This window comes from Amblyomma maculatum, chromosome 2 (genome assembly GCF_055883805.1).
Source record: "Amblyomma maculatum isolate TAMU_Amacu chromosome 2, ASM5588380v1, whole genome shotgun sequence".
Taxonomy (NCBI): domain Eukaryota; kingdom Metazoa; phylum Arthropoda; class Arachnida; order Ixodida; family Ixodidae; genus Amblyomma; species Amblyomma maculatum.
Genome location: NC_139345.1, coordinates 47021881 through 47047706, shown reverse-complemented (window position 1 = coordinate 47047706; position 25826 = coordinate 47021881). Strand labels below are relative to the sequence as shown.

General features: G+C 43.7%; 1 protein-coding gene across 1 annotated transcript; it reads right to left on the bottom strand.

The window, feature by feature from the left end:
- Positions 1-1059: 1059 nt before the first annotated feature.
- Positions 1060-25643, bottom strand: LOC146198559 (programmed cell death protein 7-like). The gene is made up of 9 exons (XM_084594055.1): positions 25320-25643; positions 23080-23628; positions 19179-19313; positions 16318-16407; positions 12904-13035; positions 12334-12472; positions 10058-10264; positions 3474-3552; positions 1060-1749 (listed from the first exon to the last, which is right to left on the bottom strand). The coding sequence occupies exons 2-9, from the start codon at positions 23623-23625 to the stop codon at positions 1629-1631; spliced, it is 1449 nt and encodes a 482-aa protein (XP_084450181.1). The 5' UTR covers positions 23626-23628; positions 25320-25643; the 3' UTR covers positions 1060-1628.
- Positions 25644-25826: the final 183 nt, after the last annotated feature.

Below are 25826 nucleotides of genomic sequence, written 5' to 3'. Positions count from 1 at the left end.
TACGCTGTGAGCAGGAGGCATGCATGATAAACAGTAATGCTCGCTCTGGAAAAAAAAAAATTGTCCACCTCTGCAAAAGCCTCTATTATTTCTCACTTCTCTTTGCGAAATCAGAATGCTGCAGATAACACCTTTAGAAAGCAAAAACACAACATGAATTTACTATATTAAGCATATTGTGCCCCCAGATGCTCTAAATATGTAACCGATAGGGGCTTCAGAATGCGCGACACTCTTTAAAATATGAGCATTGCTGACTAGAAAACTGCCACTATACACGGTATGTACAGCAGCTTTCTGTCGGCAAAAAACAAACTGATTTCGCCAACAACCATCTGCACAGGTATGAAGTTGAGCAACTCACCTATATGCGCGTCTACTATCTTAAGCAGAGAAATAGACATACACTACTTACCTTAGCGTTAAAGGCAAATGCTCTGCAGATGACAGGGATTCTCGCAGCAGAGTCTCTTGGACTTGAATCAGCGGTCCGACAAGGCTTTCGAGAAAGTCAAACTGCTGCGGTGACATCGGACGAAGTTGTAAAACAGCGTGGTATCGCCAGCCCTTAGCTTTGCAAAAAGATCATAGAAATTTCCGTCAACAGCTCTATCCAGGAAGACCTGACATACTAAATCCTTCTATTACGCCTCCGCCTGCGGAGGTTGAGTGTGTAGATGATAAGTTTACTTTGAGCTTACAGATCCTTGATGTCCACTAGCAGCCACTTGCTAATCGGCGTCACCTTGGAAAATTCGAGACGTAGTTAGCCCACAGCGTTCATTGGTCAGTCGTAAAGAACGTATCTTACCAAACGACCCAGTGTAAACATGCGTCGTAGCAAGTTATGTAAACGGGAGTTCTAGCAGCTATGTATGCTGTGATAAATACGACACTTATGACAGATGTGACTGTAGTCTGAACACGGCTTATTCCAATAAAATGAAAAATTGGGCCTACATATTTACATCATGTCTTGTAATCACTCTGCTGTTTATTCGCAAGAGTAAATGATATCAGCTTTTGATTTTTGACCATATCAAACAAGCTAAAGGTGGTTAACTTTTTATTTAGGTGACAAGTTTTAACAAAGGAACATGTCATGGAAGAATTCTGTGGCAGACACAGCTCACTAAAGTTTTATCTAAATTCATTAAGACTAAGTGGAGCAGTTTTAGGCAGTGAGAGTCGGCAGGGGTCAGATTCTGCCAGTTGTTTTTTCTGCCAAATATCCAAAGGAGGTCATGCTTGCGCACATTATGTTGCAGCCTGTGAGGTTTGGAATTCCTTGTGGCTCTTGTTGACAGAAATGGCCTTTTGGCACTGCCATTGGCACACTTTAATCAAAAAAACACCAATTTGTTGCGGCATGCAACAGGTTTATTGCAACGGTGCACTATTCGTAATAAAACATGCTTCAGGTTCGACATCGCTTCAGAGCGAGGAAAATCTTGGCTCAAGGAGCTTTTCTGCTTTACACATGAGTTTTGTGCATAAAACTTCTAGGCAAAAAGTGAGACAGCCTTTGAATTTCATTTCATAGTTGATGGCTGCTGTCACAGTTCAGTATCTCTCAGGTCATGTCCATCTCCGACCAGATGAGTTTTCTTTGAACCCTCAACTTGAGACTAGGATGTGCAGAACATTGCCCATGAGTGCGAGGAAGGTTCTGGGGGCACTACCCATTGTACGGGCACTGAGGAACCACCGGGATGGTCGGGTGGCACAAGAAACTGGTCCCACGAATTTCTGTGAAAATGAGAAAAAAAAAAAATCAACAACTCAACCCTGCATCAGCTCATGTTTGCTACTACACCAACTGAGCTGAATAGACAAGCCCACCCTCCGATTCCAGGCCATTCAATAAATTAAAGACATAACATGCTCTAGTAATGGAGCCTAAAAGTGATGCACTTAAATAGCTGTAAACTTTGGGAATGGCGGGTTGATTTCATAGGAAAGCATACAAAAAAAATTGCAAACATGCATGCACGTGTGCACACAGTGCACCAGCTAAATGTAATGAACACTTTAAGAAAGACTGTGTGTCCTAGTCCGGTGATACCAAGTGATATTGGTGAGGTGCCTGGTCTAGCCAGCTGTATATTTTTTTTTTCTCCAAACTTCATCGTTTATCCTAACTTTTGAATTGCTGGCTTTGTTAACAACATATAAATACAGAAGTTTTTATCGCCTTGAAAAGCTGCTGACCGGCCTCAAATGATAACTCCTACAATAAAAAGCAAACTTTTGCATGACAACGCTGCCACTTGAGTGCCCCCGAGACATGTGTCAGAAAACGAAAACTGCATTTTTGTTTTTGGAGTGCCCTCCCAGGAGGGGCTTTGCAGATGCATTAGGCAAGAGATATAAAGCAACAGCTGTTCATGAAGAACTTTTTTTTAAAGACCAGTAAATAAAGATACAGTAAAACCCATTTATACCAATACAACCCCACAATAGCAATCAACAACCGTGGTATCGTCAGCTTTACCATGTATTCTATGATAAAGTGAACTGAATATATCAATGCTGTGATAGTAAATTATCCGTCATAACAATTAAATCTGTTCACTAAGTACCAACCCTAAAATAAAAAAATGACTCACAAATACTGCGACCGCACCAGCCAAACCACACCAGGAAGCGCTAAGAATGATCAAGTCCGTGCCGGGACTTAATTCGTGCTAAAATCTTTCACCCGGCTACTTGCAGCAGTTGGACAACTTGCAGACAAATGCCAACAAAATGGCGCTGAGGCAGTCAAAGCTGACTGATTACGGGTTTGTGCCTGGGAGTAAGTAAAAGGTGTGAGCCACTTAGCCTTTCTTAAGCTGTCTCAAATTTGCGGTGTTTTCTTTTTCTTTTTGCTTAACACAGTTATAACAATTATCAGTTGCAACAATGGCATTTCCACGGTACTTCAATATTTTTATACGTGGGCTTGGCTGTATGTGGATCGTACTTTGATGTATATATTACAGCTACTAGCTATTTTTAAGATGACTGACAACTTTTGAATTGACACTTTGTTTCTCCAGTGTATAATTATAAAGTCAGGTAAATAGTAATTACTAATTAACCTTGAAAAACTAGAAAAATGCTGCAGATTAGGCCAGGCAACACTTGACCGCTCTCAGTTGGTTTTACTGAGCTGTGGGCACACAGTGTTACAAAAAAGGCCTCGGTAAAATTTAGTTTGGACACTCGGTATATGTGGTTGTGCAGCAAGCAGTAGGAATAAAACGAAAAATATGCTGCATCTCATGCTCCTTTTTTTTCCTGTACCTAGAAGAGACCTAAACGTCTAGTGTTTGCTAGCATGGCATGCTTTACCATGGAACTGTATAATAGTCTTCCATGCCTTCTTCAGAGCTCAGAACTGGTTTGTGCAGTTCTGGGAGGCAATGGCACATAGAAACTACCATGCAAAAATCAAAAGGGCCAAGCTAATCAGAACAGATGACACTCACCTCACCCATGCCAGTGATTCCAGACTCTCACTAGAAGAAGTGTATAATTTATTGAATGGGAGCACAGCAGGGTCAACTTCTGCACAAACAAACAAAATGGTGTCATACGGGCATATATTAGTGTTTGAATTCAACAGCAAAAAGAAAAAAGGGATGGAAAAGCATTTATTTTTGATATCATAAAAAATTGTCACAGCAAGTCCCATGCATGTACTATATTAACACCTTCTGTCGAATGTTTCTTCATGCAATACAATGAATCATATTTCCTCTTTAAACTTTTTGTATCGATGTCCAGATAACACAGACATTTCAGTTAGAATACAGTAGGAATGCGTAAGTGTCATGTTTTGTTATACAGTTTACTCCAAAATAATTTCTTATGAATTGCGTTCCTGCAATGCTGAAAATGACGAGCAAATGTGGTGGAATGGTTCTCAGCCGCACGTGAGCTGCCGCACCCGTATCGTGGTGATGGCATGGGCAGCTATCGGCCAGTTTCAGTTTGTACTTGTATCTAACGCACAAGTAATTTTAGCACTTATTCTCGCACAAAAAAGGTGTGCGTTGGAATTGGGTAAACAAGGTGCATACCAATGATGGAAATAGAATGTAAATTCGAGAAACTATTCCTTTAAAAAAATTGCCTAGAGAGAATATTGAAAAAAAAAAAAAAAATCTGGGAAGCACAAAATTAGTTGGATGGGAATAAAAAAAATTTCAATTTACAAGGTATTAACTATTGAAAAAAATTTGCAAATTAAATTCCAGAACACATATGTTTCAAGTCTTTCTTGAAACTTACCAGTAAAACCTTAAAATTGTACACAAACATGTACTGAGGTAAAAAATTTTTTCCATTCTACCTTCAAAGGCTAATTTCAGCGTTCAATTTGACATAAATTTTCTCCCTACAAGAAAAACAAATTTTAATGTACCATTTTTTAAATAAAGTTCGAAAAGAGCACTTTAAACCATTCTCAGTTTCAGCTAAATTTGCTTTTGAGAATGCCGGAAAAAATTACAGAAGCAAAAAGCACAGTCTCCCTAACATTTGTGACTAAGTCTTGATAAGAAAATTAAAAACAAGATGCGATGAAATCAAATAAAATACGCAGACATTTCCATTTACGAAAAGCCTAGTCATAAAGCCGTCTAATGGCTGTACTACCATTGACTTTGCCCGCGAGCTTCAATGACGTAGCGACAAGAAAGTGAACCTGCCACTGTGAGTTTGAGGGACCGCCGCGTTTTGTGGATGCTTTACTGCACAGTCCTCACAATTCCTGCGGTGAAGCATCCTCAATTCCTGCGGTGAAGCATCCTCAAATAGCAGCGGAGCGAATACAGCTTGATAAATCAAGCAATTTCTGGTGTTCATATACCTTGGCTCTATGCAGCATATCGCGTTACTGCAAGAAAGTGTGGCTAATTGAGCACATCCGAGAAATTGAAATTGAAATTTTTAGTCCATGACTGTAATTGCATACTTGTAGGTGTTCAAGAATAAGGAATTTAGAACTATCGTGGTGAAAACAGTTTGAAAAAGTCAGCTACTTTGGCAAACCTAAGGTCAATGCCCGAAGTCATATTCGGCCAAAACAAAACTCAAGAACGTCTCCACATTTGCTGCCAAGGCACTAAAGATGAGGAAAATATCATCATCATCAGCTGGCCTATACCCCTGCAGGGCGAAGGCCTCTCCCATATTTCTCCAATTGTCTCAGTTCTGTGCAAGCTGCATTCACTTGACCCCTGCAAACTTCTTGACCTCATCCGCCACTCTAACTTTCTGCTACCCCATTTCACTTTCCTTTCCTCGGAATCCAATTTGTTACCCTTTATCCACCCTCTCTTCACACTACATGCCCTGCCCATGCCCATTTCTCTGTAATTTCCACTAGAATGTCATTAATTCGAGTTATTTCTCTGACCCACTCTGCACGTTTCCTTTATCGTTATGCCTACCATTTTGCATTCCAAAACCCTCTGGGCTGTCACCTTAAGTACATAGAACCCTTTTCGATAGCCTCCATGTTTCAGCTCCATAATTGAGTACATGTACCATGCAAATGTTATATACTTTCCTCTTGGCCGCTACCGGTAAGTTGCTAGTCATAATCTGCGAGCACTTGCCAAATGCACTCCACCCCAATCTTATTCTCCTAATTATTTCCCTTTCATGATCCAGATCTGCAGTTAATGCCAGTCTTAAGTAAACATATTCCCCTAGTTTTCCAGTGCTTCGCTACCTAACGTAAACTGCTGTTCCTTCCCTAGGCTATTGAACATTACCTTCGTCTTCTGCATATTGATTTTCAAGCTTACCGTTCTGCTTTTCCTGTCTAGGTCATCAATCGTTCCTTGCAGTTCATCCCCTGAGTTACTTAGCAAGGCAATGACACCACTAAATTGCAGATTACTGAGGTTTTCTCCATTGACCCTGATGCCTAACTGCTTCCATTCTAAATCTCTGAATACTTCCTCTAAGCAAGCTGTGAATAATACTGAGGAGATCGTGTCTCTTTGCTTAACCACCTTTTTTATGAAAATTTTGTTACTTTCTTTATGCAGAACTATAGTTTCGGTGCAGCCATTATATAAAGCTTCCTGTACTTTCCCATACGGCTAGTCTAAAACCTGATTTCACAATGCCTGCATGACTGCCATGTTTCTGCTGAGTCAAATGCTGTTTTGTAATCAATGAATGCTATGTATAAGGGCTGGTTATACTTTGAGAATTCTTATATCACCTGGTGGATGGTATGGATATGATCGATAGTAGAGTACCCTTTCCGAAAACTTGCTTGATCCTTTGCTGGACTAAGTCTTTAAGATTGTCTTGATTCTGTTAGCGATTACCTTAATAAATACCTTTTATGTAACAGATAGTAAGCTGACTGGTCGGTAATTTCTCAAGTCCTTAGCGCCCTCTTTCTTATGAATTTGTTGCATTGTCTGGGCCAAGAAATGAAAGACAACTCAAGCACTACGGATGATTTTGCTATGTGCTATGCACCCCTTCAACCGAGGCTATGCTGAGGAAATCAGCAAGCAACAAAAGAGATGCATGAGAAATGACAGCGTGGTGCAAATTTCGAAATGGATGCCTCAGCATCTGCGGGAGTGTAATCGAAGCAGGAGACCTTAAATTCAAACTCATAGGCCCACAAGCGAACCTTCTTTTCAGTCAATGAGCACAGGAGGTTGAGCAGGAGGACGTTGCAGAGGAATGCTTGTTTGAACGACTTGATGATGATTCTGTTCAAGAACACTGCAGCCTCCAGCTCAGTGACATTTCAGACACCTGCAGGCCGGAACGCAGGGCAGGTCGAATGCCGGATCCTGCCTGCCTTCCTTCCTGGAATGCCGCCAGGGTCGAAGGAGTGGCTCTTCGGGTCACCACTTGTGGAAGTTGCTGAGCAGGGGTGACTGTGTCCATAGTTATTTACAGTAAAATGGAGGAAATGCAGCGGTAGCGTCGGGCCAAGACGAAAGTCACGAAGAGCTCTACAGCGCTCGTGCCGGCGCTTTTTCATCATCCTCGGAGCATGGCCGGTACTGTTCACACGCGTTACCATCTGTTCAGAGCAAGGGCACATGACAGAAAAGAGCATCGCCTTCGAGACAGGAGTAGGGCGCTCTTGCATGGCGTGGAAAAACACTTCTTGCAGTGCATTCGAGATGCCTAACGAACCATAGACATATTTGCTCTTTTATAAAAAATATGCATACTCAGGATGAGGGAACTCAGCCCGCCCAATACATCTTGAATTGCGTCCAGCCTGATCCTGAGGGCTGCCAGGCAGCCCGAAGGCTGAGCCGGGTACGAGCCCTAGGCCTGGCCCGAGCCCGTGCACAGCTCTACTGTTCGGTTCGATCCTGCCCATGCTACTGCCTGCTTCTTCACCTTCTTCGTCCGCAGCACTACCCGAGGCCGCCGAATGTCTGCAAGAGAGGGCCTAGTGCCAGCGCTCCTGCTTACGCCACTGCTCGCTTCGTATTTCGTCTGTAGGGCTGTCCAGTGCCATCGAGCGATCATCCGGACCATCGACACGAAGCCTCTCCGCTGTGACAACACGTGACTACTGTATAAATCAGAATATAGGTCGAGATTTTTTCTCGAAAAATGCAAGCTAGTTGCCCCTCGTCTTATATAACAGTCTTTAGCAACAAAGCCGCTCTTTCAGTGACAGTTCGGCGGTTTTGTATCTCAGAAAAGAGTGTGCAGTGCAATGGACAATATCAGCTGTTCGCATCTAACCTTTCAAGAAATTTTGAGCAAGCAACACTCTTAGATGAGCTGGAACTAGATGACACCCTCAGGGAGGTAGCGAGCAGCAAAGTGTCATCTTCATATGACGCTGCTGAAAGTTTGGAGTGAGGTCGTAGCTCCGGTGATACAGGGACGCAGTCGATGTAATACAGTCAAACCCGGATATATCGAACTCGAAGGGGATCGCGAAATAGTTTGATATATCGATAATTCGATATACAAAAATCGGCTTGTGACGGCACTTACGATGCCAAAAAACGATACCGTATTTGTCGCGTAATCAACCCACTCGCATAATGAACCCACACTGCACTTTTGCACGGAGAATTTGAAAAAGAAAAAAAGCGTTAAGGGCAGCTCGCTCACATGCAAGCGATTGAGCGATCTCAGCGACGAGCGGCAGCGACAGAGCGAAAAATTTTGAACTAGTTGGAACTGCATCCCTCTCGCTGCTCGGGCCACTGCGGCAGCTCTAAACAAGGTTTCTGTGTTGCCGCGGCAGAAATCGCGAGCGTTTTCGCTTGCATGTCGATGGCGCGCGTCACTCCGTTTCGGTCGTCTCATCCACAGCTCATTTCTTGGCAGCGTGCCAAGATGCTGCGCAGCGATAACGTCGGGGTGCGTTTATCTTTTGATAGCTCCTGCGGTGGCGGGGAGCGAACTTGGCAGAGTGCCCGTGATGGCTTGATTGCACGTACAAGCCTGGTTCGATTTATCACGCCGCCGCGCATGGGCGGGCTTCATGATCACAGCAGCTGACCACGTGCTTTCGTTGATTCATACATGCAAGAATAAACGACTCCCGAAAAAAAAAAAAAAAAAAAACCTGCCGTTTTTAACGTCCGAACAGCGCAACGATAAGAAAGGGTGACTCGCAAAAGAAAAAAAAAGAGAGAGCTGCCGCTATTTAACGTCCGCAGGCACCATAGCCACTTCATAGCGCGCAGACGGTTCGCAACACACCCCGGAGAATGCGTCGAGGGCTGTCTTAAAACGGGCTGAGCTGGTTTGGCATATGCGTAGCGTGTGCTGAAGGAAAGAGATAGCTCGGCAAAAGAATGGGCACACCCACGCACATGGCTTGAAAACGTCATGTGCTGGCGCACGGGAAACGATACTGCAGATGCGCGCGCCTTTGGGGAATGGTCGCGGCGCTGCCCAGAGCAGCTGTCGCCGAACTGTCCCCTCATTCCTTCCGCGCGTGGCTTGAAAACGTCACGCGGCAAACAGCCAAAGGTGATGCGATCGTCTTTGGAGAAGGCCCACTTTCCAGTGCGTGGTGCGGAGTTCGATATATCGAACGACCGGTGAAATTGAGTTCGATATATGACGCGGCTTTCCTATACTTTTACATGGGATTTTCAAGGGGATATTCCGTGAGTTCGATATAACCAAAATTCAATATATCCGGGTTCGATATAACCGGGATCGACTGTATATGCGTTTCTCCACTTGATTTTTTCTGGTTTTCTTTTCTTTTTTTTCTTTTTTTCACTTCACGGTAAGGGGATCGACCTATATTCCCACTCAACCTATAACACGGTTGATATGGTAGACGGGAGACTTGGCAATTGCTTTGCTTGTGCTTTGTTGCTCAGTCTTGTTATGAATAAGGCGCGTGCCAGTCTGAGTGCGTCAATGCTTCAGTACAAGTATCCGGCAGAATCTGATCACCCAGCCAATATAGCTCACTGAGATGAAGCAACAAACAGAAAGCATGATCAGCTCATTGCAGAGACCGACAAAGAGCAAGAAGCTCGCACAGAAAAGAAATGGCAGTATGACCGTGCAGCCATGCTTATCTGATTCTAGTTAATCTAGTTATCTGAGTTTAGCTCAGATAACTAAATTAACTGAGATACGCCTCTGCAATTTTTTCCACTCAATGCCACTCAAGTCAGCAAATAATAAGATTTTACTCTTATATCAGAACCTGTTATTTGTACAGCTACCTTCTTTTACAGATGTCAAGAATGAATAAACAAGACCTTGTATGAAGTTATATACGGCTTGAAGGTCACTCTGGTTATAACAGATTCATCTATGGTTATAAGAAAGTCTGTTTTCACAGTACTTCCATTCTGGATACATCCCTTACAACAGACCAAATCTACTGCTGGAACAAGATTTTACTATAGACACAAAAAGTGCAATGAGTCCAATCAGTTTCTCATAGCCGCGCCAGAGAGTAAACTAACAATCAACACTGTGATATAGTACATTAGGACCCTCACAATGTGAAGTGTCCTAGCTGTAATGAAGAAAAAAAAAAAAAGAAGACAAAAATAAGATATTGAGGCATACTTACCTGTGCTTCCAAACAAACTCCTGAGAACCGCCTCCTGCTTATTTGCAAGCTTGCTGCTCTCATATTGCTCCTTTTGTTCTGTTTCGAGCATAACCTTTAGTGCGGTCTCTTCTTTCAGGTAATCCGAAAGCTGGTCTTCAAGAAGACGCTGTACAGATGCGACGCCATCTTGAAAGTTGCTGTCTGCTTCTGAAGCAACATAGAGGCCTGCCGAAAAGCAAGAACTAGAATGAAGCAACGTGCAAACCAGAGTGCATGCAAGCAACACAGTGCAACGTAAAATATCTGTCCAAAATGCAATAAAATAAGAACAAATGCTGTACAAGTACTAGCAATAAACTGCTACAGTAAAACGTAATTAATTCAACTAACTCAAAAGTTCAGATAGTTTGAATTGGGAACGCAGGGGTGGCATCATGCTGTTTTAATGCATATCTAATTTTTTTCTTTTCCAACTACATGTTTCCGCTGCTTTTCGAGTAAGTATTTTGAGATCCGGTGATTTGAGGGTGCTTCACCAAATTCAACAGTGTGGCGAAGCACCCTCCAAATGCGACGAGGCAGTTTTTGAAGAGGCGCTGCTGCGTCGCGTTTTGAAATGGGCTGTGGAGGCATTTATAATTTTGAAGCTTTTCTTCAACAATTCTGACAGTGTGCCGAAAGCAGAGCACTTGATACCCCGCGAAATGTTGAACCTGCTTAGTTATTGTCTGAAATGTACAGACAACCACATTCCAGGCATTCGGTGACATAAAATTACCGTGATTCTCGGCAGTTGATTTTTCGAGACACTCGATGATTTCCATTTTTGGATAATTCAAGCATTTTTCCTGGTCCCAAAAGACTTAACGATAGTACAGCAGCCGACCTATGTTTCGAACTCCAATAACTCGGACTCCATTCCGAACCCTTATGTCCATGGGTCGGGCTGAGGAAGCCCGACCCGTCCGGGTTTATACGAAGTCGTTTTTGTCAGGCAAAAATCGCTGCTACACCTTGCGTCAAGCAAGTGAACCAGGCACAGGCTGGAGAGGAGGAAGAGGAGGAAGGCTAAGACAAACAGCTCACGGTCCCGTCCCCGACCAGCAAGGAGGCAAGAGAGGAGGCGCCAGTCCGACACGTCAGCATGTACACACTCCTTGCCCAGCAGGCAGGGTCGAGCCAACCTACCCCCTGCAGTCAGGCTAACTTAGCCTGACCCGACGGTCGTCAAGCTCGACCTCCTAGCGTATACATTTTCAGCCTGACAGGCCCACCCCACCAGACTTTGTCGGGCTCGTGTAAACCCCCTGAATGAGATCTGTGTGGCATGTATGTGAGAGTGTTGCTTTTGAACAGCACGCTAACCTACGTAAAGAAACAGCTAACATTATTGCTCGTTTCTGAATTCTAATTTTTCGAGGCTGCATTGATTATAACAGGGGTGGAAGGGTCCCAGTGTATGCCATTCGGCAACTACCCCCTGTCAGAGGCATGCTCGTCTTTTTAGAAGCTGGGATGCCTAAAATGGGGGTGGAAGGATGCAGGTGTTTGTCACCTGCTATCACCAGCCAAAGGCATGCTCGTCAGTTTTCGATGCTAAAAGGGTTGAAATGGTCAACACCAATAACACTGGAAAATTTTCGGCAGCATGGGGTCATTAACGTTCTTGCCATGAAAGCCTGCCAGTGGCATGCTCATGATTTTACAAGGCTGCGAGGCTTCAAATGGTAAATGTTGCCACTGAACATTTTTTTTTTCTTACAAAGCAACATGAAAAGATGCAACCATTCCTATCTCAGAAGGCTTTGTGACGCAGGAACATCCTTTCTTAAAACAGTGTGACCACATGCACACCACTTGTTCGCTACAACAACTCACTAACAAGTTTCAAAGTTAATTTTCTGTGCAGCTGCACCCATCATTACAGCCAATTTAGCATTAACTGTACTGCAATGAAGGTAACAGCAGCAAAAATGAACTTGCTTTGCAGAAGTGAGGTCTACCAGGTAATAAGTGATGCACTTTGCAATGAAAGGGTCCAATTTTATTTCAATACCATATTTGGAAAGTACTGGCATCTGAGTACAAGATGGCGTTTGCATACCATCTTTGCTAAAATTCATCTGTTGTGGCTGGCAATAGGAGCGCCATAAACTGAAGCTTAGCAGTACAATGCTGCACCTGCTCAGTCCCAGAGGTGCGTAGCTTGCACAGGGGAATGAAAAGAAAAGGGCTAAGAGCAAAGTCCCATAGTCCAGGTGGGCCAAGATGTATGTTAAGCTGCATGTGCATACCTTTCTGCTGGTAGGATTCTTTGCGAGCAGCTCGAAGCTGCTTCAGGGCTTCCAGCTTCTCCAGGTACTCCCTCGTGCGGTTAATCTTGAATCGAATTTCACTGAGGATTGAGTCTACCTCTTCTTTCATTTCTGCTTCCTGCGATGCAGAGGAAGATTGGGAAAAGCTGCAGATACTGAAGAGTGCAACCTAACCAGAACTGGAGCATGTTAAAGATGGCCAAACAAGTGAGTTGCTGCATAAAACTGCTATTTATACTAAAGTCTCATTTTCCTTCCTTCATGCAGAAATGAATTCTTTTTTTCTTTTGCTGCAACACCTTTTCCTCCCAGTAAGACTTTCCCTCGACTAGTTCGAGATAATGATACTCATGCCAAACAAATATAGTTGGCTTGTAGGCTTTCTTGTTTCATTTTTGTTCACACAAAACCCTAAATGATACCAATGCCTGCGAGCAATGCATAACTTAAAATTAGCTCGAGACCTGCATCACTGCAGGCTGCTGCAACAGCAATGTGAAAACAAGTATCAGCTCGTTGCCATCACATATGAATCACAAACTGTCTAACCTGTCTTTCCTGATTTGCTTTGTCCAATATCCTTTGACGGCAAGCATTGATATTTGCTTCAACTGTGGCCACGCGCATCTTCTCTTCTTCAGCTTCTTGTTCCCGCCGTACACGTTGTCTCTTCAGACGCTCCTAGATGGAATTGCAAGTGGAATAGCACTCTTGTAATATCAGCACAGTAAGGCGCTAACTACCAGAGACAATCTGTGCACGGACCAAGAGTGCAGTAAATGTACAGCCGTTTGCTCCATTCACAGCCCAATAATTCATTACATCAAACAATAAAATACTAACAACGATCCAAGCCAACGGTTGCTCAACTGTTTACACCAGACAGTTAAGCCAATGGCATTTTATTTGACAAAGTAACATTGTGTGCTAAGTGGTATGCTGTAATGAAGAGCCCCAGCTTAACTTTGACCATCGCGTGTTCCTCGATGTGCACGAAAATCTTAGTACATGGCTGTTTTTCTAATTCATCTAAACAAACAGGTTTTAGAAATAAAGCTAAAAAACAGCTCCACTGAGTCGTCACTGATTACTTAAGTTTTTCTTCTTTGTGAACGTAAAGGATATCAACACAGGGCACAATGCCACAAAGCTGAAAGTAGGCTGTGTGGGAAACTACAGTGAAGGGCTCTATATTAATTTCATGCTATGGTATGGCCCAGGGGTTTTATTTATTTATGCCAAAGAATATCGGCCATGAGGAACTAAATAGTGGAGGGCCCTGATTAACTTTAACCACCTGGACATCTTTAGAGAACTATAGACATGGAATTTTAATGGCACTTTCTTCTTCTGTATATGGATCACCACGAGACTTTCGCCTACAGCTGCTAAATAATTTTTTATTGAATTTTCTTTTCTCACCAGTTTCTATTTTGGTTCTGGCAGCCAGGAGATGGCTTTGACGTCACAATCTAGTCTAGATCATTCGCCGCATGAGAAAAACAGCGATGTAATCGCAGACTCTGTACTTTTTGTAATTACTGTCCTTGAGGCAGGCTGCCTTTAAAATTGTGGCAAATTAAAACAACAGAGGAACGATTTATAGCTGTTGTCTTTCATCCCTCACATGACCTAGACTTGATTTTGACGTCACAGCTATCGCCGGGCTGTTGAAACCGAAACAGGTGATGAGATTCGATTATTCATTTATTTGGCGGCCATATGAGAACATCACGAGTTGATCTGCATACTGTAAAGCAGGGGAGCAGCAGCTGAAATAGGATTTGTAGCAATTTTTGGACCAGCAAAAGTTTCAGACCGGTAAAATCTATATTTGGAGTTGCTCACAGTAAAAAAAACAACTGCATTTTGCCACACGAATTCAAATTTTGGAGCCATTAAATACAGAGGAAACCTTACTTTAGACACACACACACAAAAAAAATTATGTGAATATCGAACCGTAAGAATGCGATCCAAAGGAACTCTAGCAAGGGCCACCTTTCACCAGCACTTAGCATATTTCCTTTAGGAATCTGGCATGTATCTATTTTTGGAAATAAGCATTTTGTACTGCAAGACATGCTATCACACTAAATAAAGAGAATGTGAGCCATAAAACTGAGGAGGTTATTGTTTTCAAACTTCGGGGACTGAATAAAAGGGAAAAAGCTAGAGAGTATGCACTTCCTTTTTTTGCAGCTAGCGCGGTTTGAAAATCATTATTCACGAGACCTTATCTTGCTCTCAAGGTTTAGGTTTATAAAACAATGTTTTACTGTCTGTAAAATCCACAGCTCATGCCATGCAAGGACATCTCCAGAAGAGCCCAATTAGAAGCCGTGACTGCGATCATCCTGCGCCCAAAAGTGAGCGCAGTACAGAAACAAACGAAAACAAAATGTTGATTAAAAAGCAAACACAGAAAAATAAAGAGAAAATTAAAACAAAGATGAAAAGGCAAATGCTGCACGCAGGTAGAAAAGCAAGTTGTAAGCAAAGAAAACTGACGAGCAAACACGTCTTCGATCCGTGATTTAAGCTTTCTAGGGGCTGACGAGTCGATGGCTTTGACTCAGTATTTTGATTAAAGGGAGGTGGGTAATGACTCATGATATTAGGCTATGTATTCCGTGCACAGAGCAGACTTTATAGTATTTCGATGTTCCAGCGTCCATAAATGTTAATTTTGGCAGTCTTGGGCAACTGTGGCATTATGGAATTCAAAATCTGAGGCTGCTGTGCGTTTTCTGACCTGCTGACTCCCTAAATAAATTTCACATGTACCATCTCAAGTTATATTAGCACAAACACAGAAGCCATAACTGATGCACCTCCTAGACTGTCTGACGATGGTAAAGTGAGTCTATAGACGAGACAGCATAAAAACAACTTGAATGAATTAACAAACTACTGAAAACTTCCAAAAGTTTCGTAAAAAACTAGAGATACATCCATTAAAAGCATGAGCCACTTAAAACCCGGCGCTGAGGTATTGCTCCAAAATAACAAGTACCACTACAGCCCCTTTTGCAGTGCAACGCAGTAGCAGTGGTGCCTCGTTACAAACGGAACCTTTAAAATGAGGAAGGAGATGGCTTACATGGTATGAAGGAGCACTGACCAAGGGTAGAGGGGGGAAGCCTCAGTTCCCAGGACCGACCTGCGAACTGAGACTTCCCCCCCTCTACCCTTGTTCAATGCTCCTTCAAACGGTCCCTTTGCATTATGGGGATGCTTCACCGCAGAAACTGTGAACCATGCGATGAAGCATCCTCAAACTAAAACAGTTCAGCGTACTCGAACAGTGGAGGAAGCACAAGGATGCGAGAGAGGAAACTATGAGTAGGCATTAAAACGGCGTGACGCCATCTCAAAATAAAACTAGAAGGCTAATGACGCGCACTGCAGTGTCTGAAACATTGTGACTGGCGATATCATGGCCGCAAAAAGCTGTCCACGAGCAAGGCAAACCTTTGCGGCTACTTTGGACTTTAGCACAGTGTGGCACATTTTTAACTATGACACAGAAATATGTAGCTGTATCAAAATGCCGCAATTGCGGCAGCTGTTGCAGCCTTAAGTAATGTCTTACGTATCATGAAAGAGGATAAAAAAACGCAGCCCAAAATTAAGTGTCTATACTCCTTTAACGTGCACCAACATTGCTGCCTCCTTGCGCTTTGGCCCCATAGAAATGAGGCTAAGAATCTTGGACTGAGCAGTCTGGCATCTTAACCACGGGACACCACAGCATGGCAGACTGATTTCAAGCAAAACTAGCGTAGCACAACAGCACCCTTTCAGGCTCAAATAGTGTGATGATTTGGGCTCAACTGCTGAATGGCAAAGCCACCCCAGCAAAAGGACATCAATGTCCATAGACAGCATTTTATGCACTTGCAAAACACACAGCGCAAACGCTTGCTTTCAGAACTGAAAGTATGAGCTGCAAAAGCCTACCCTTTTCTTGCGTCGCCGCTCGATAGATGTAGTCAGTCGAGACATAACATCCTCCTTTGAAAGTTCTTTGCAGCGAGACAGCAGTTTTGCCTGGGTACAAATTAGAGTACAAGGAACTGTCAGGAAGAAAGGAAGAAGGGACAGGAAATATAACAGTGCCATGCATTACAGTGACATGTAGAGTCAACAGGACGCACGAAGTTTCAGCATGGCAACCACAAACAGCAGAAGAGTGCGTCTTCTCTAAACACTTGGGAGGATTTAACTCACCCATATAAAAAGTGCTCTGAAAACAGGTCTAAAATCAGCACCACAAATAAGGCAGTTGCATTAGAAAAAAAAAGGGGCAGGCAAGTACTTTAAGGGAAGCTAGCTTTGTCAAGCTGCCAAAGCTTGACAAAGACGCTGTCATTGGAAATGGATACAAGTGATGCCATCAGCACCTTAGTCTTTAAAGAAAAGAAGAGCAAGCATGGTACCATCACTGCAACACAAACCTTGCACTGTTTGTTTGACTCAAACTCAATTTGTAAATAACTGCACCAAAGACCAACAAACCTGTTAACAAGCTAATAGAAGTGGGCAGGCGAGTCCACCTTTTGCGCTAGTTTTCTGCGCATGTGCGAAGTCCTAGTGGCAACTGATGGAAACATCATTGGACGGCGTTTCTCGTCGCCGCCAATGCACGGAGGCTGGTGGCACGGTGACCGTCACAGGCTTGGCAAAGCAATGCCAACCACATCAGCCGTGTATGGTTGCCACTCTCAAGGCGTGCTGGGATGCAGGATGTGGTTTTTCAGGTTCCCTTCGGCGAATCGCGATTAACAACGACGTGAAGCTTGAATTAGGGCTACTAAGCATCAAGGTGTGAATGGGCGACCTTGGCAACCGACTGCATAGTCTCGACTGTGCGAAAAACGCTTCATCACAGGTATGTATGCATCTAAAGGAAATGTGCATGATGAAAAGTACCTACTGGAGTTTGCACCAAGCCTGTAACCCAACAGTGATAGCCACAATGAGGTGTGCTTTTGGTTTATGTGCAACGGGGCCTGATCGCGATGTATTTTGACGTTTCTTTTCTTTATGTGCGAAGGGGCTGGGTAACACAAGGTGGCTATGTGCGCAAGACTGTAATATTTAGCATATTTTATCCTGACTGCCGCCTGACTAACAAGAAAAAAAATATGGCGTTTGTTGTGATGCACCACCGTTCGCGAGCCGTGTGGTTGAGCTGGACATGAGACTCGCAAACGGCAGTGCATCACAACAAACACCATATTTTTTTTCTTGTTAGTCAGGCGGCAGTCACGATAAAACATTCTAAATATTACAGTCTAGCACACATAGCCACCTTGTGCTACCCGGCCCCTTCACACATAAAGAAAACAAACGACAAAATACATCGCCATCAGGCCTCGTCACACATAAAGTAAACACGCACCGAACAAATCCTCATTGCAGCTATCCCTGGTGCGTTATACAGGCTTGGTGCCAACTCCAGTAGGCACGTTTCATCATGCACATTGCCTTTAGATGCCCACATACCTATAGTATCTGTGTTTTTGCTGCTCGGAGCATACGACACATTTGACACACTTGCACGACATAGTGTTTTTTTTTTTGTTTTGTTTTTTTTACCTTACAGGCTTGCCTTCCTTCTCACCAAAGCATTCGAGATTTTGTTGCTTCGGTGTACGCAATTTGCTGCACTTCGTTAGGGAGCTTGAAAGTCGTCATCTTCGTCCAATCGTCTGCAATGGCAAGGAAACCGCCTCGCACAAATGATTCTCCTGCGTTCACTTGCGGAATGGAGCGCTCTAGACGTAGAACAGCGTTGGTTCCTGACCGACATGTGCATCTGATATATAGGAGATGCGCATGTATCACCAGGTCGTTGATTCCGCAGAAATCGCTGCGGAGGCAGAAAGGTTGTGGATCCTTTCAGAACAGAATGACCATTATCTTTGCATCGAGAACCTTTTCACTACTGCGACCACATCCGTTCTGGGGGCAGAAACCGGCTACAGCGCTGAATCATCCATTGCCAGAAAAATTCCACGCGTTTCCTGTAGGCTTCTGTTGTGCATTCTAGTCGGAACAATGCCCTGTTCAAGGGGTGTGGATAAATGCCTCTCTACCAAGCTTCGTAGACGAAATCCTATAGCTGCACGCTTGTATATGACACGAGGAGGAAGCAACGCCCATTGCACCATGCCGGCACCACAGTGACCGCCTTGTGCTCAGTAACTCAAGACGCCACGTGCATATGTGCCACTCGTATAAGTCACAGGATACGGTTCCACCTAGCTCTGCAGCAACGATAAACCCCTGCCTGCTTTGCCCTTTGAGATACCTCTCTCTATCTCTCTTTGTCTCCGAGCTCTCCTTTCGAATTAAAAAAAAAAAAAAAAAAGTTTGTCGTGAATCTGCAGGCTGAGAGCGTCTCATTCTGTCACGTCGAACACAGCCAACGCCATGGCCCGCATTACACGCTCTTACAATATGAAGACAGTATATGCGTGCGTTCTGAGCGGATTGTGAAAACGCTGAACATTTCCCCATACTGCGTGAACGTGATACTGCAATCACTGTCACTACTTTAAAAAAAAAAGGGGGAGCTTTCGCTTTCTACCTGCGTTGGCGTGGCCATTTCACATGGTGAGCTTTCATGTCGTCTGCTACACTGCCGTCCAATGTGTTTCTTGCCGCTCCCGCATGATGGCGCCACATCCTCCCGCAAAAGGCGGATTGATGGGCCACAGGAGAAAGGTAAATAACGCCAGTAACTTTGTGTCAGTGGTTGCCCTTGCGCGAACAAACCCTAATGTGACAAAAAAAGAAATTAAGGGGATACAAACCTGGTGTACTTCAACATGCTGCATGAGAACTGACCACTGCTCGTCACCCTCACAATGAAGAAGGCTTTCAGCCAATGTCTCCAGCTGCTTCAATGTTTCCAGGGCCTCCAGTGCTTCTCTCAGCATGACCAGTGGCTGCAATTAATAACAAAACCACAACAAAAGCCTTGCATGATCATCAATGCAGGAATAGGGAACACAAAGAAAACAAAGCTGCGTAAAGAACGCTGAAAATAAATTGGTGCAACGCAAGAGTTTATTGTCTACAATGTACACAAGTGCTGTTAATTCATGAAGGGCAGCTTGTAATCCTTTCACCTGAGACAGTGTGCACTAGAAAAAAAAAAAAATTATGCCTTTGACTACAATAAATTACATTAAATTATAAACTTCAATAAGAAAATTCAATTCAGTGCCTTACCTTTAACCAAGGGGCCCTGTGACAGTAATGAAGCATGTATAGTTCCTCTGCCAGCATAAAGCGGAGAGAGACTTGGCAATGCCTCAACAATAAGAGAGTCTTGAATCCATGGTAATTACTACTCGCACTCCTCAAAATATTTCTCCTTTCAGCCTACCATGTCGGAATATATTGGCAATATATATTCAGCAGTGGATGATGGGCGCCATTGGCCGCTACCTTGAGGATTGGCTGGACATCTTGTTTACACTTGCCTCAATTGTTGGCTGCAGGATTAAGCAGAACAGCCACATGTCAGAAGGTGAAGAACTGCACCTAATGTGGATTTCTCCTTGTGTCATCTGCTAGCCAGCTACGTGTACGTGAAAGCATTTGGCATTATGGATTCTCGGTAACTACTACTTGCTTTCCGGTTTCAATGCATCAAAATCAAATTGTTAGGTCCTCTCCTCCAAACTATGAATCGGGCTTCACATATTCATTCTACAATAAATTGACTGCAATAACTGTCCATTTCGAGTATATCATGCTTACACTATCAAAATTTATGTCAATATTTGACACTTCAAGTTCTCTGCGGTATCATGCTTACACTATCAAAATTTATGTCAATATTTGACACTTCAAGTTCTCTGCGGTGTTTTGTGAATGTTGATGGCAAGACTAGGTGCCATGTTAAAACAAAGGATGAGGTCACTGCAGAGAGACTGAATGCACTTGTCCAGCAACTGCGTATCCCATTAGTTCATTATTCCTAGCAATACCTAGGATACATGCGGCTGCTACGACTTGAAATGCCAGGTATAATTAGTTGAACCACCAGAGCGTGTCATCTAATATGTGCGATCAGGCTTTTAAAAAGGTATATTCAGAATGTACTTATATTCAATTTGTGTTTTTGCTAAACTTGAAGGCTGCTGCATCCGCTACATTAGAACAGCAGGCAAATTCTGCACAAGTGGATTGCAAAAGCATTTCAGTGCTCTTGATTTCAATCCAGCTTAAATAATTTTGGGCATTCAAAGTGCATACATAGGCACATTCATAGGCAAATCCACAGCCTCTGTGAAATAAAAAATTCAGCAAAAAAACAAACAAACATATATGACGTCAGTCTACTAATGCAGGGTATCGTGGCACTTGATGAGCTACAGGCCCAATCCTCTTGCTTCACTCCTTGTACAAAAGTGTGAACGTGACATAAAGTCCTGCTTTACTAATTGCGTGAAAGCAGTAATAACCCATTCATTTTCAGACAAAGAATAAACAAGAATGGTCTCATGTCGTGCGATTGTTCTGCAAATACAGTTAAAATAATGTCTGAACAAGCTTTATCTGAATATATTAGAGCAGCAAAGAAATCCTTGTTCACCTAGAACTCTACGTGCAAGGCTAACTACATCCCTATGCCATCATCCAGTGTCACTACGGCAACTTCAACAAATAAAATAGCTTCAACATAGTAAAAGTAAGGTGCTCAATTTGCAAATAGAGATTCCATGTGCATAGCTATATCACTTAGGTGAGACGAGCAGTCCCAATAGCAAAAGGTGAAGAAAGACAAGAGGGGAAAAAAAAAGGTGATCTCAGTTAGAAGGTATGTTTTTAAGTTTTTAACATGAACGTGATGCCTCTACTTTTGATCAACCATTTTTCACAGCTTGAGAAAAGCTGAATTTTTTAAAACATGGTTTTCGGTGGAGTGAGAACAACGAGGTTGGCGTAATCACGCAGCCTGCAAAGAACCGCAGAGCTTTTGGATATGGTAGCGGAAGACCGGGTTGCTGTGCACCACTCTCTGAGGCCCTGCACAAGCTGGAACATTTCTCTTGAGTTGTGTCCACAGCGGTGTTTTGATTTGGTTGATTCCTTCTCGCGGGGCTTAATTCACAGGGCAACGGCTTGGTTCGCTGGTTTGCGCAGCTTGACGTACCTGCAGTGCGAAAGGGCTGAGGTCGTGGAGTTGAGTGTCTGGCAGGCCTGTGTTGATGTTGCTTGCTCGTCATTCCTTGATGTCCGAGAGCTAAGGGGCAATTGGGTGGTGGTGTAGGGACTACTGGCTGCTTCTTGCCTGAAGACCATATCTTGGCTGGTGGTGCAAGCAATTGTGAGAGACTAGATTTGCATCGCGTCTTGTACAGGTGCATTGTCATTTCATTCTCCCATGGTGAGGTGGTAAACTTGACGTGGTAGGCTGCACATATTCCGTGACAGAAATGACCCTCCACTGAAGGTTGTTGGGTACACAATGCTTGCATCCAGCACTCTGCTTGTATGAAATGCTTCGATGTGGTGGTCCAAGAAAAATCCAAACTTTTCTCATCGGCAGCATTAGAGGAAGGGCAAGTTGAATGTCTGAGCATTATGGTTGATTTTTATCACTTGATGCCTGTTTCATGAATTTGTTTTCAAATTTGAAGCTCTAGGTAGGATGAAGGTTGCAAATATGCTGAGGATGCCTGGGCACAACGTTCAGATCTGACGAAGCAGCTGCACATATCCACTGATAGCAACTTTTTTTTTAGAAAATTCAATTTTCTCAAGCGACGAAAAATTTTAATTATTGTTTGAGACATGGGCTTCACGGTTCCTGAAGTGCCTGCTTTCTTGAACTATGTGTATGTGTGTGCGAGTGCGTACATGTATGCATGTGTATGTACGTATGTAGGAATGCACACACACACACACACACACACACACACACACACACACACACACACACACACACACACACACACACACACACACACACACACACACACACACACACACACACACACACACACACACACACACACACACACACACACACACACACACTTCCACATTATATTTTTCTAAGATTTGTGTTTTCATGGGTTTTTTTGTTCACCGAGTATGTTAAATCAACAAGTGAAATGCAATTTACTTTATTCTTATTGCATGCTTGCACACTGAATTTTGCTGATTGAATAACAAGTATTACTTGCAGGTGCGAACTGATGCAATTATTATAACATGTTGGCATTAGAACGCCCATCAGAGCGAAAGCTGTCTCATGTTGGCATTGGTGTTTGAAGCTGCCAACTTCCAGACACATTAAGGCCCAAAAGGTGCACCTCCCCATATGAACATCCACTCACCACCCATGTACTAAACTCTCCACACACCGCACAATCTAGATAGCCCAGAAATTTGCTTTCAGAAATGCTTTCAAAGATAGAAATGGGCCGGGTAGCAGCTGAAGCTGTGAAAAGCAGATGCAAACAACAGGCGGATGCTAACGCTGGTGCATACACCCCCACATGGATCACACTGACCATTTGTAACTTTCTATGGTAGCCTTGACAATGAAGAAACCCTTCAAGACGGGTAATTTACAGAGGTAAAGTGTTGCAGAGCCAGCTTAAGTGTATAACATAAGCCTAAAACCGTACTAAGGTCTGTTATGCACGTCTCAACTGAAAGGAATAACAATAAAAGAGAAAAAGTTGTCCTTACGGATGTGTCTGGTTTCAAGCATGGTGCTGCCTTCTTGCCGGATTCATACGCCTGAACCTTGTTCTGTAGCCACGGCGGCAGAAGCCCAAGCTGCCGATCACCCTTCGGCTCTTCCTCAGGTGGTTTGTCAGGTGCCTGCATGCTTACAGGCTCTACAGGGGGGGCACAGCTGTTCGTCCACAGAGGTGGCCTGTTGGTAACACCACCATTTCCAAGAAACGGAGGAGGCCCGCATGGCCGCTGCACTTGCTGTAGGCCGAGCACATTAGGAGGCGGCTGGAAAGGTTGCATTGCAGGAAGTGGTGCACTGTAAGGCGCAACATAGCCAGGCACTGGCATCGGCTGAGTGCCATGAGGCAGGGGCGCAGGAGGCCACGCTTGGTATCCCTGGTTAGGCACAGCGGAGTGGGCAGACTCCCCAAAGGCTTGGTTGCTTGGTGGCAAGGGTGGTGGTGGCTGAACAGCGGAGTGGGCAGACCCCCCAAAGGCTTGGTTGCTTGGAGGAGGCAGGGGTGGTGGTGGCTGATACTGGTGCCAGAAGGCCATTACCTACAGAGAAGTGCATAGAGGCTGAAAAACCATTTCAAAGCATGCCCCACTCAGCAGCAAATACCATGGCAGCCAGGCGAAATCAGTAATTTGGTGCAGATGCCCCAATGCTGGTCGGTCTCCTCAATATTAAAAGGACAAAGGCTAAAGAAAATGCACGAATGATTGGTAATCCTTCGTTCATCACTAGACTCAAAAACCTTTTAGGCTTGCTTCCCTAACACTGAAGACATTGGTAATCAAAAGTGGTGCACCGCTTGTCTCCTTGTAAATCAACACAACACATGTCAATGGGTAAGAAAAAAAAAAAGATAATGAGAACAGGTCAGGACTACGCCCTGCCCCATCCTGCCTTCAGCATTTTGGCTCACACAACGAGAAGGCTTGTTCGGATGCCAACTTCCCATCAGCATGGCAAGGGTGTCTAAAAACGCCCAATTAGACGTTACCCTGGTTGCTTGCAAATAGCATTTTTAACAAATTATTTGTAAACTACAAGGTCTACACAAAGCTTTCAAAGTATACAGACCCCTGTTTCATATTTGTCGCATTAAAATATGCCCATCAAAATCTTTCCAGGGTCCCTTTAATGCATTAAATGTACAGCAGCATGGAGGAAAAAGTTATGAAAAGGAACTCTAGAGATACTTTTCTGGGCACATGGGCTATGGCATGCTTAGAGTGCTTATTTTTGTTCTCACATAAAGTTTTTCACAAATGAATAAACCAAGTCATCAAATAAAGCCCTTGAAGCCACATTTGCCATTTGGCAGAAGCCAAAAGCATTTCACTTACTATAAATAATTCTGGGAAAGCTTATTCTTTTAATTCAATGATAAAGGTATTAGTTGGATACAACTAGTGAACACAGCAGCCTATCCTATCAATATCATTGGTCGATGCCATTTTATGGGGCATCTTGCCAGCCTTGATTTCATGCTACCGGATTATGGGGACACCATGAGAACCGGTGAACACCATTAGCTGGAGGGCCAGCTCTGAGCAGCATTCGCCACTGCCCTATTGAGTTGTATCTGACTATAGGTAAGTACAAGTGGCAGCGGAAATGGAAACCAGGGATGGTGATGCTGTCTTTTTATTATCATAGAAAGAAATGCCGAGTATCCCTGCCTTCAACCCAAAGGTACAATTCGCAGTGCAATCTACACAAATTCTGCAGTTTATAATACCTTGCTGAAAATGTCGCTCGAAAATCTGTATACAAATTTGCCAGGAATGTGCCATCACTTGGAATGTGTTGTTTCCGTAGAAAGTGAAAATTTATCGAAAATCCAATGCTGCCCAACACAGGGAAAATGTAGGCGACAAAGCGCTTGTCAAATTCCTTTTCAAAAGTAGATTGTACCGAAAACAAAATACAACTTTATCTCAGTATCAGCTCTGAAGAGCCTACCAGTGCCGCCAAGTATGATTGAATGCACTCTTTGTACTTGTGTTACGTTAGTTAAGTCGGCTTGCTTGTGATCTCCGAGACAAGGGATGCGCCAGTTTCTTTTTAATAGATAGACCGCGCACATCGAGCGCTCTAGGCAGCGGGCGCCCAGTGTCATAACACAATATTTAACACCATGTGCTGTCGATGAACGTTGGTTCTAATAGCTTGTTGTTCATTTGCTGGCTGCTATGAAACGTTTCGAAGCCTTATGGTGTTTCAGTGGTCTTGACCTTACCGCAGAAGTGCAAGATGCTAGCAGCAGATCCTCTCGGAGACAAACCGAAGTGGCACGGCTAGAAAAATACACCACATACTTTTCGCTCGCAAAGAAAGGAACCTAAGCCCTTAAACTCTATCATGCAAGCGCATTTCGCTGTTCACGTCCTTGTGCGATGCACGCTATGCAAGAAAGCGGAGGCAAGGTAGATCCCTTGGCGGAGGCGCGGAGGTTCATTCAAGCACTCGTCTCAAGGCATTGGCGGCGTTTGGCACACTGGGGCATTCATTTGGGACATTGGTCATGCATTGGTCACATGGCTAAAGGGCTAAAGCAGCTAAAGTGGTTCAGAAACCAGCAAATAGCTTTACAAAAACAATTGCATAAATAGCAATATATTTTAACAGTTATAAGGAGCTATTTGTTTGAAAACTTGCACCTTAGTTTTTGTTTTCAAATTGCAGCTTGATTGCAGCTCGGTTAATGATTTTTTTTTTTTTTAACTACGTAACTATGCCTTAATTA

Coding starts and splice junctions, on each gene's coding strand:
- LOC146198559 (XM_084594055.1), bottom strand. CDS start 23,625: ATGGCCTTCTGGCACCAGTATCAGCCACCACCACCCCTGCCTCCTCCA. Junction 19,314..23,079: donor GCTTGAAACCAGACACATCC/GTAAGGACAACT, acceptor TATTAATTGCAG/CCACTGGTCATGCTGAGAGA. Junction 13,036..16,317: donor AGCGGCGACGCAAGAAAAGG/GTAGGCTTTTGC, acceptor AATTCCATCTAG/GAGCGTCTGAAGAGACAACG.